At 39.1% G+C, this 11,679-nt stretch overlaps 1 protein-coding gene across 1 annotated transcript; it reads left to right on the forward strand.

Moving 5' to 3' along the window:
- Positions 1 to 4,295: 4,295 nt before the first annotated feature.
- On the forward strand, positions 4,296 to 6,573 carry LOC131006745 (sugar transport protein 8-like). The gene is made up of 3 exons (XM_057933869.1): positions 4,296 to 4,552; positions 4,618 to 4,937; positions 5,440 to 6,573. Exons 1-3 carry the CDS (start codon positions 4,420 to 4,422, stop codon positions 6,511 to 6,513), a joined length of 1,527 nt encoding a protein of 508 aa, XP_057789852.1. The 5' UTR covers positions 4,296 to 4,419; the 3' UTR covers positions 6,514 to 6,573.
- Positions 6,574 to 11,679: the final 5,106 nt, after the last annotated feature.

Genomic DNA, 11,679 nt, shown 5'->3' on the forward strand with positions numbered 1-11,679 from the left:
TTCTCCCTCAAATTGCTGGAATTGCACAATGTCCATCTTTAATTTCGGTGTGAGGCCAGGAGAATGAAACTTGCGTAGGAACGTATGAGCTAGGTCTTCCCACACAGTAGTCTCTCCCAACTACAGCGTATGATACCAGTACTTCGCTTTATCCCGCAGTGAGAAAGGAAAAAGACGAAGACGGATAATGTCGTCAGAAACACCATTCATCTTTACCGTGCTGCACAACTCCAGAAAGTGCGCCAGATTGCGCATTAGGATCCTCTATTGCGTGTCCTCCATACTGGTTCTGCTGGACTATTGTGATCAAACCAGTTTTTAGCTCAAAATTATTGACATTGACTTTAGGAGGTTCCTGCCAGTTATACTGCGGTATGAACGCCTCATTAATTGCAGAATGCTTCTGAGCCTCTGAAGCCTCCTTTTCGTCAATCAACTTTTTTAGTTGTTCTTGCAGAGCTCGAATTTGAATTTGTTCAGGAGTTGCCATTGTATCCAATTCATCTTGTTTCTTTTGATTCTTGAGATTGCGATAGGTAGCGTTATTTTCGGATCAAAATCTAAGAGTGGAAGACCCTGAGATCTTGTATTCATGCGCAACCTACAAAAACCACCAATTTCAAATCAGAACAAAACTAAAAACAATAAAATAAAATGCCTGAATTACTGTAAAGTTCTATCAAAAATATTAAAGATACTTCTAATCAGTCCCCGACAACATCACCAAAAAGTTGATCGCTTATTTATTAGCAATAAAAATACCGCAACTAACACGATGTAATCATAGCATAAATAGCAAGTCAAGTATCGTATCCTCAGGGACTGAACACTGAAATAACCCTAGCTATTCTCTAAACAAACTATAACAGTAGACAGGCAAACGAATATGAAGAAGGTTTAATTAAAACTAAAACTCAATCAGCAATAAATAAAATTCACGTAGAAAAATCAAATTATAAAAACAACTGATCCTAGGGTAGTAATTTCATTAACTAAATCCACATAATAAATCTGTTAATTCTATTAACCAATTTACTCCAATTATGATGAGAGATCACTTAATTAATCAATCACCCTCGCTAGAGCAACAACGATCGTAGATTAGTAAATTCTCTATCTCCGCTAGGTCTCAAGAAAATCTACTAACTCCCAATAGCTCCTAAGAATAGTTCTCTATGATCCACCTATCTCCGTTGGTCTCAAGGTTTAGATCATATCATACATTCCTTAATCTGATAAACATCTATCTCCGCTAGATCTCAAGCCGAATAACTAAACATGCAAACTATTGATCAGATAATTCACACGAATTCAAGCACTAGGAATTATGAATCATAAACTGGAAGGTAAATAGGTATTAACAAATAAATCACATGAATCTAATTAACTATTTACAAACCCTAGAATCAGATAAAGAAACTAGCTAGACATATTAAAATAAAACAGAAACATAATCAAAGAGAAAGCAATCATAAAAACTGAATTGAATAAAACTGAATGAAAAATCTTGAATCTTCAATCTTTGTAGATATCCAATCCAAGCTTTAAAAACTAGAAAGCAGTAATAATCTAAAGCTATGAAACTGAAAAATTAAAGCTGGGAACCCCAGATAGGTCAAAAGAAGACCTATATATAGTATCAGGGTAAATCATAGAGTTTGAAACCTCGAAGAACTCTAAAAATTGGAAAAACTCGCAAACCCGCCCAACTCGGCGGTCAAACTCGGCGGTCGCCAAGTTGATCGCCAGTTTTTGTGCTGAAAAACCACCAAATTCGGCGCCCGCCGATTCTGAAACTCGTAGTGCAAAATTGAAACAGAGAATTCGGTGACCAACTCGGCGGTCGCCGTTTAGGTCGCCAATTTTCTTCTTCAAAACCATCGAATTCGGTGACCAACTCCAGTAGGTCGTCGAATTTGAACTACTGCGCGCGACATTTTTATTTCGGCCATAATTACTTCGTTCGAACTCTGATTTGCAATCCGTTTATGCTCACGAACTCCTTTCGAGACGAACTACAACTTCTATTTCAAACCATATTTCCAAATTCGATCTCAAGATTCCTATAAAAACTATCAAATTTCGAGCAAGAATCATGTTTCACAAGATAAAGCAATAGAAGCACAAAACAATCATCCAACACTCAATTTCCTATAAAATTAAGATTATATGAACATTAAAAACCATGAAAACATGAGTGTTATCAGCCATCCACCACTGCACATCGCCGCAGCGTAGGAGCCGCGTACGCCGCTGACTGTTGCTCACACTTCAGTGGCTATATCTGAATCTCTGGGAGTTTTGATTTCTTGAACCCTAGCCAAGTCTCCGATTGGCAAAAGGCCTCTACCTATGCAAATCCTTGGGCAGTGACTCAACCTAAACACCTCTAGATTGACTTGCAATAGGACAAGGACACTCTAGCAATGGTAAGTTGACCCAATATCGTCTCTCAAGGAAGATCTTAAAGGGCTTCTAATTGTATCATAAGAAAGCAGTAAAGGTTGGATTGAAAACTTGTAAAATTAAACTAAAGCTTGGAATTTAAACTTAACTAGAAACTTAAATTTAAGAATTATATAGGCGGAAAAGAATTAACTAATGCTTGTAAATTGAACTTAACTAAAAACTTAATCTTAAAATTAACTAGGCGAGAAAGAATCATTAACTAGGCAGAAAAGAACAAACGTAAATACTTAAGCATAATTAAATCACTAACCCCATGCAGAATTAAACGCATAAAGTAAAAGAATTAACTAGGCGAGTTGAATTTAAACGCTACTACGCTAAGAATTTAAACTACTTTAATTAAAAGCTTTTAATCTAACTAGACAAAAACTAAATTGCATAATTGAAAGCAAAGCATAATTAAAGTATAAGCAAGGAATTAACGTAAATAAAATAAATATCGAAATCGTCGAGAAGCAAATCTGTCACTTGATTACAACTCGAACGAAGAACTAACTAAAGCTGAATTGAAAGCTAACTAAGAACTAACTAAAGCTCGAAACTAAAGAACTATCTAGAACGAGAATTAAAACTAAGATTGTTTTGATTGCCTAAGGTCTAAGCTATTCTTGTCCCTAAGGCTAAAAGATTAAATTTTCATGAAGAACATTGAGCCCTATATTAGACTACCGATCAACCCTAAAACCCTCAAAACGGCCCATCAAAACTGGGCTTAAAAGATAAGTATCAAGAAGCGTGCGCGCACAGGGGACTTCAGGATAACTTGCTCGGCAAATCTTGGCAGCTTTGGCAAGTGTTGGCAGAGCTGGAAAATCATGGCAGATCTGGCGGTCATGGCAGAGCTAGAAGTCAGCTCTGGATAGTAGGCAACTCTGTAGAAATAGTCAGCTCTGGACGAATAAATACTAATTCTGTAGATTTAGCTCTGCACACATGAATTCCAGCTCTGGCAAAAGAAGTTTGGAAAGTCCGCTCTGGTGACTGAGCTTCAGCTCTGTCGAGTTCTAGCTCTGCTTTAGCAAATGAGTTCTGCTCTGGAGATGGTGAGCTCTGACTATGGAAGTCAGCTCTGACTATGGAAGTCAGCTCTGGCTATGGCAATTCAGCTCTGTCGAGCTTGGTCAGTTCTAGCGCGGGATTATCAGCTCTGCTATGGCGCGGGCTTTTCAGCTCTAGGCACCAGTTTGCGCCAGAATACGCAATTCTAATCCAAAATCTGCAGAATATCATTCTTTCTGCTATTATGTCAAAATCTCCTGCAAAAGCATAAAACAGACTTATAAACGCAGCAAATTCCAGAATATTTAACTCAAACATGGCACAATCAAACCCCCAAAATACGAACAATTAAGTATAAATCAAGCAGCACGCTACACATTGTCACGGCGCGCGTCGCCGACTACGGACAGGGGGCAAAACCCCCAATTCTCTTAGTCCATATGAACTTTTACTCGCCATTCTATTTGAATATTTATATATATATAAAAAAATTAGAAATTTTAATTTCATAAAAAGTCATAGTAAATTGAAAGTTATATATTTTCACGCCAAAATTTATTAAATGTCATGAGTTATTTATAAAGTGAGTAATAATTTATATATTTATAAGCGAATATGTTAATACGTCACTAATTAGGAGTCACGTTTATCCACATGTCTAGATGTTTATCCAAAAATCGGATATAATTCGTGTAAAATTTTGAACAACAACATCCGGATTAACTTGAGTTTCATATCTCATTAATTTGGATAATCAGATATACAAAATTAAGGGAAACGGAAGCAACCGAATCCTAGAAAATATCTGAACTAGGACTTTCTATTGAGTTAACTCTCACAGCTGCTTACGCGCGCGTGCATATATATAAGCCAGCACATTCTGATAGTTTCATCGTAGATCCGAGATACATACATACATACATTACTCGAAGTCGGTGATTTAGATCCACCATGGCACCCATCATCGAGTCCGCCGGCGATACAGGCCGTGATTTCCCGTCGAAGCTGACCTTGCAGGTGGTCGTTTGTAGCCTCATCGCAGCCGTGGGTGGGTTCATGTTCGGCTACGACATTGGCATATCAGGTGAATATCGTGGATCATGTGATTAATTGTATTGTATATATTAATTGATGAATGTATTCGTGCAGGAGGCGTGACATCTATGGATGATTTTTTGTTGAAGTTTTTCCATCGTGTTTACGAGAAGAAGCACAGGGCGAGGGAGGACAACTACTGCAAATTCGATGACCAGTTGCTCCAACTGTTCACGTCGTCGCTCTACCTGTCGGCTGTGGTGTGCTGCTGGGTCGCCTCCTTCACCTGCAAGCGCTACGGCAGGAAGCGCACCATGCAGATGGCCGCCTCATTCTTCTTCGTCGGCGCTGCCCTTAACGCCGCCGCCGTCAATCTTCACATGCTCATCGCCGGTAGGATTCTTTTGGGAGCTGGCGTCGGCTTCGGCAACCAGGTAAACCCTAATAAGGCGGTTACTTTGAAGGATTAGCCTTGATAGATAAAAATAGTAAGGCTAATCCCTTATTTACTTTTATGAATTGATCAAACTTTGGAATATCCCAATACATACCCTTGATTATTTCTATCATTTGAGTTAATTTTACTTGATTTTAGAATTGAAATTCTATTCTTAAGGATAAAAATACTCAATCATGTATCTTATCAATCATGCAAAGTAAACGCCCCTAATTGAAAACCCTAAGGGGTGTTTACTTTGGTGGATAAGCCTTGATTGATAAAAATAGTAAGATTAATCCTTTGTTAATTTACTTTTATGGATTGCAACTTTGTGATATCGTAAGGCCCTTGATTATGTTTACTCATAAAAAAGGTGGACTATTGAGTATAAAAATATCCAATCATCCATTTTATCAATTATGCAAAGTAAACACCTCTAATTGGATGCATTGAACTGTAAACCCTAATTTTTGATGGGATTGGGTTAATTTGGACAGGCAGTGCCCCTCTTCATATCGGAAATCGCCCCGGCAAAGCACCGCGGAATGCTCAACATATGCTTCCAACTGCTGATCACGGTGGGGATTCTGGTGGCGAACTTGATAAACTACTGGACCTCAGGGATCCCCGGCCACGGCTGGCGGATCTCCCTCGGCCTGGCCGCCGTCCCCGCGGTGGTGCTCGGGCTGGGCTCCATTCTCATCAGCGAGACGCCGACCAGCCTCGTCGAGCGGGGCAGGAAGGAAGAAGGCCTGAAATCCCTGAGGAGGATCCGCGGCGTGGACGACGTGCAGAAGGAGTTCGACGAGATCGTGGAGGCCACCGACGTCGCCAATCAGATCAAGCACCCCTTCCGAAACCTGAAGAGGAGATCGAGCTGGCCGATGCTCTTCTGCAGCATAGCTCTGCAGATATTCCAACAGTTCACCGGGATCAACGTGATCATGTTCTACGCGCCGGTGCTGTTCCAGACGATGGGGCTGGGGTCGGACGCGGCGCTGATGTCGGCCGTGATCACGGGGTGCATCAACTCGGCGTCGACCCTGGTGGCGGTGTTCGGGGTGGACAGGTTCGGGAGGAGGAAGCTGCTGATTCAGGCGGCGGCGCAGATGCTGGTGTCGCAGGTGATCGTAGGAGTGATTCTGCAAGTGTTTCTGAAGGCGAGCAACAGCATACCGAGATGGTACGCGTACGTGGTGGTGGCGCTGATATGCGTGTTCGTGATGGGATTCGCGTGGTCGTGGGGCCCGCTGGGGTGGCTAATCCCCAGCGAGATCTTCCCCTTGGAGACGCGCACGGCGGGGTTCTTCTGCGCGGTCAGCACCAACATGATCTTCACCTTCATCATTGCGCAGGCCTTCCTCACCATGCTCTGCCATATGAAGGCGGCAATCTTCTTCTTCTTTGCGGCCTGGATCGTCGTCATGGGCGCCTTCGCGATCTTCTTGCTGCCGGAGACAAAGGGGATTCCCATTGATAAGATGAGTCAGGTCTGGAGCCAGCATTGGTTCTGGCGGACCTTCTTCGACTCGCTTCCTACCTCCTCTATTCAACCGCCCACTACCAATTGATTACATTTTTTAAATTTCTTTATTTATTTTTATATTCATCATTACTGTCTGTCATCATTACTTTTCAAACATCGTCAAATATCAAAATTAATCAATACAGCCCACCAAAAAGAAAGAGCTAACACAGATGAAATATTATTTCAAAATACGTACAAGACATTGTTCGATTTACATGTACATATTCAAAGAAAAAAACTTTACATGTGATGTATATTCGATGGAATAAACTAAATTAGCTTTTTTTTATTAATCGACTAATTCATAAAACAAGGATGCATAAATATGAGCACTATAGTTTTTTAATTAATAAACTTCTACAACCTACTCCCTCCGTCCCATTGTATGTGAGACCTTTTTTTTACACGGAAATTAAGAAAAATGTATTTTATTTGTAGTTGTAAAAGTGAAAATATGTTTAAAAGGTAAAATCTTTACTAAAAATGAAAAAAGTCTCAGATACAGTAGAACGGATGGAATAATATATTACTACCAATACCAGCAGTGTGTTGATTTCTTCATACAAAATTGATTTAAATAATGATGTCATCCGAAATTATAGAGAGGAAATGGATCAAACAAAAATAGATAGATGTGATGAGAAATAATATTGAAATTGTAACGTGATATATTCAACTAATATTATTTGAATTAATTGTTTCTATTTAATGTTGATGCTATATATTTATAAAGTTGCATATATCATAACTTTCGATCCCTTAATAGAAGAGATTTATTACTTGTTTAATTATGAAACAGATTGTTTAAGACATATATACTAGCATTTGCATCCCGTGCGATGCATGGGAAAATATTTTTAAATTTTTATATTTATATAAAGTTAATACTAATTCAATTATCATACTAATAAATATAACAAGAAATTAATTTTAACTGAATATATTTGAATTAAATATTATAAAAATAATCCCTCCGTCCCAGCTTTTTGTATCCACTTTTAGTAGTAATACTACTAAAAGTGGATACAAAAGGCTGGGACGGAGGGAGTAATTCACAATTATAAAATTTGATATTATGAAAAGCAAAAAAAAAATAAGTTAAAAATAAAAAATACTAATAAAAATAATTAAAAATATATTTATTCAAAAAAGATGTGAGAGGAATGAGAAATTAATAAAATTTTGATATTTAAACAAATTTAATTTTACATTTTAAATGAAATATTTACATAAAATATATCAAATTAAAGCTCTTATCGTGATCTTTAATTTGATATGCATATTAAGTATTTTATAATTAATCAAATTTCAAAATTTTGGAAAGAATTAGAGAAAAGGAAAATAAAAACAAAAATATAGTTTAAACATAAACCTTCAATTTTATTATAAATACAAGATTACCATTCAATTTTGAAATTGTTTTGAAATTAATTTCAAATTGAAAGTTGCTTTTTTAATATGGGTAATTGTCTGTAAATCCCTAACGTTTACACGGAATTGATTTTTGCACCTATTTTTATTTTTCTTCTTTTAAATGCCTAACCTTTAGTTTTTTGTCTGAAAATTATCCGGCGACCGGTTTTTTCTTACGCCGGCACCGGAAATGCCACTAGTGGCAGCCGAAATCGACGAGCTGGTAGCCGGAATTCTCCACTTGGCTCATTTTTTATATGTGGCAAAATAATCTGAAAAAAAAATTGAAATAAAAAATACATGTGGAAAAATAATTTAAAAAAAAAACAAAAAAAAAAGAAAAATCACCCCCTCCCCCCAATCGTCATGTCCCCCTTCTCCCACCCCAAACCCTAACTCTCCATTCCCCACCCGGCGCCGCCCCCTGCCGCCTCAACCACAGCCGGCGCCGCCACCTACCGCCACCACCACCAACGCTCCACCGCCTGGAACAGCGGAGGAAGCCGATCGCCGCCGCCGTCCTCCGTCTCACCAAGCTCCAGATCGAGAAGCCTCGCTCCAAAGCCGATCTCAATCTCGATAATTTCCCCACCCACCGCCGCTCCTCCCCTTTCCCAACTCTCCACTGCAGCCCAGCGCAACCCCATCTCCCGACTCCTCTACGACTCCCTCGCTTGGAAGACAACCGAATATTCCACCTGGTCCCTGTGCGCCAACCCCAGCAGCGGCAAGCGTGGAAGTACGACGATAGGGCTTTTAGGTACTGGAATCACGACGTGGGGCACGCGGTGGCAGCGGTGGCCATGGCGGCGACCGGGCTCGGGTGAGACGTTAGGGTTTTAGACGGATTAGGCCATAAGAGCTGGAGAGGTTGATGGGATTGGGCATTTTCCTCAAGTTCAGCATTCCGAGCAGGCCGGTGAAAGGGAGGTTTTCGGCTGCCACAGTGGTATTTTTGGTGCCGGCGTAAGAAAAAATTGGTCGCAGGATATTTTCAGACAAAAAACTAAAGGTTAGGTATTTAAAAGAAGAAAAATAAAAATAGGTGCAAAACCAATTACGTGTAAACGTTAGGGATTTACAGGCAATTACCCCTTTTTAATATAGTATAAATTTTCTACAGGAAAACAAAATCAAATCCTTAGAAAAATCAGATCATTAATTCGTTTCTAATTTTTTATAATTTCGCATCTCTTATCCATTTCTTATTTGTTATTGTAAATTACTATCGTAATTGATTTTTTTAAATCATAATTTATTATGTATTGTTCAAATAATTCTTGTTATTGTTCATGCAATCATAATTTAGTATCGAGGCAGCACTATTTGTAAGCCGCTTCAAGGGAGGCTCTTCTGCATGATCATTTTTTTTGGGGGGGGAGGGGGGGAAATAGAATTTTTATTTATCACTTTTCAAGACAAATCACCTCCTTACACCATAAAAACGCAAAAATCCATTAGTTTAAAAACAGTTTTTGAACTTTAGCATTCTTACTATCTCTCAGTACCATCATCAACTGATATTGCCTCACTATCCTATCTACATCATTTTCCTTACTACTGAATCTTCTATCATTTCTCTCTTGCCATAGATGATAAACAGTATTAGCTACCAATAATCTATACATGAGTTGCTTCCTTGTATTGGATGTTTCCAAATAATATCCACCTCAACATCCCAAGCTAAAGCCTGTTGCCTAACTTCCTCGACACTTGAGCCGAGAAGTGACAAGTAAAGAACAGATGGTTGAGGGATTCATTTTCCTGCGGGATCATTTTTTCTGGTGTAAACATTAATGAGTTTCTTTATTGATACTTTTTGGGACTGACGAGCCCAAGTTTTGTGCTCTTTTTCCTTGTTGTGTCTAGGTCTAGATCGAGTCTTTGTGTGCGTTTTGTGTCTGTTTTCGTGTATGGGATGACATTTGTATGGCAGGGGCTCGTAGATGCTATAATGGGCAAAATGGAGCGAATCTGATGAGAAGGGAAGTCACCTCACTGATCAAGTCTAACGGAGCCTATAGGTTGGATGCAATTCAAAGATCGAGAGTTACTTTCGCCAACCTACTGGGCATGATGTTGATCGAGTAGGTAGTACCGCTCGGAGGAGGAGTACTATGGCATCCTGGACAGTTGGAGTTGTTTCTGGGAGAGAGTGTTGCAGCTAAGGCTTTTGCCGCTGACCAAGAGGTTGGCCTGACTTACGCTCAGAATCAGCAACCACCAAGAGGAGTATCAAGGGCATGAGGATGGCAGGATGAAGGCAGAAATGGTGAACAGGGAAGCACTACATCCAGACCAGGCGTCCAAGGCTAGATGCTGACGTGGCAGATCTAGTGCACGAGGAAGATGCGCGGGAATATTCATTTTCCCATGCGCTGAGGAGATATGAGTGAAAGATTGAAGATAAGCACGGATCGAGAGTGGAGTTTTATCAAAGGTAGAGTCCTTGCACTTGTGGACTCTATCTCGAGCAGAAAGAAGCACACTCCAGCAGAAGTCGGACTCTCCGAAACCCTAGCCGCGTGTTGGCCTTCGGCCCACGCCTGGATCTTTATATAAACCTGTGCCATTTCACTTTTGAAGGGTGCGAGTGTGCAAGTTCAGCTAGAGGAGTAGGGGACTCGTACCAAAAATACTTTTACGTTTTCTGCATTTATTGTTCAAGTCCCGTTTAGGGCAATACGTTTGGTTTATGATTTATGTTGGCAGAGTAGCATCTTGCCCATTTTCCCTTTATTAAGTAAGTTTCTTTATTTTATTTCCATGTCTTATTTATCTTTTGTTTTCGCAATTTACTTTATGTGTAGCTAATTTTATAAATCTGGGCAAGGCATAGATGATGTGGATATGAACTTATAAACTCGTGAGGTTCGCTTGTGTGCTTAAGTAATTGCATGTTGTGTTCCCGAAGTGCTGGGCAGTTTATCTAGGTGTCTAATTCAATTTGATTGGTTAACCGGCCATTAATTAATTGAATAGATTTAGATCACCAATAAATCAAGATTAAAGGGTGTGTACGATCACATTGCGTCTTGAGAGTATTCGCAGGCACGAGAGGTTGAAGTATGACTACGGTCTACCTAAGTTCAATATCGGGTCTATCTAGGTCTCCAGAGACGGACGCACCATCCCTGGTATGGGGGCACGTGCCCCCACAACTTTTATTTTTATTTGTATTAACTATATATTACATTCCAATCCCAAAAACATATTACTATATTCCCTAGCTAATTCCCAATTCAGCGACTACCGTAGAGCCAGAGCCAAATTCCCATTTTAATTAAGTTAATAAAGATAAAAGAATTTCTAATTAAATAATCAATATGGGTGCGCATGAGATTGTTAGGAGAATTTTATTTGTTAGTGAGGTGAATAAAGGTGTAGTAGAATAAAGTCGAAACTCTTCTCCTTTTAATATTTAAAGGTATTTTTTTACGATGAATATCATAAATAATCTTCTACGCGGTTGAATGGAAGATCAATAGATGAATGATATATATTTTGATTGTATATATTGAAAAAGAGGTTTTTGATAGTGTTTGATAACGAGTCAATTATATAAATATTTTAGTCATTGAAAATTCGTTGGTTTCAATTATAATAGACTTGGATTATTATTTAACAATTTTTTTGAATATATTTTATATCTAGAGTTATTTTGTGCCCCCATAACAAAAAAAATTCTGAATCCGTCCCTGTAGGTCTCAATGTTTTTCGGTTTAATTGCATGCTATGAGGTGTCCTATTGCATGGTTAAGACGGGATGGTTTAATGGTATAGGGTGTCCCTTATC

Source organism: Salvia miltiorrhiza, chromosome 1 (genome assembly GCF_028751815.1).
Source record: "Salvia miltiorrhiza cultivar Shanhuang (shh) chromosome 1, IMPLAD_Smil_shh, whole genome shotgun sequence".
NCBI classification, from domain to species: domain Eukaryota; kingdom Viridiplantae; phylum Streptophyta; class Magnoliopsida; order Lamiales; family Lamiaceae; genus Salvia; species Salvia miltiorrhiza.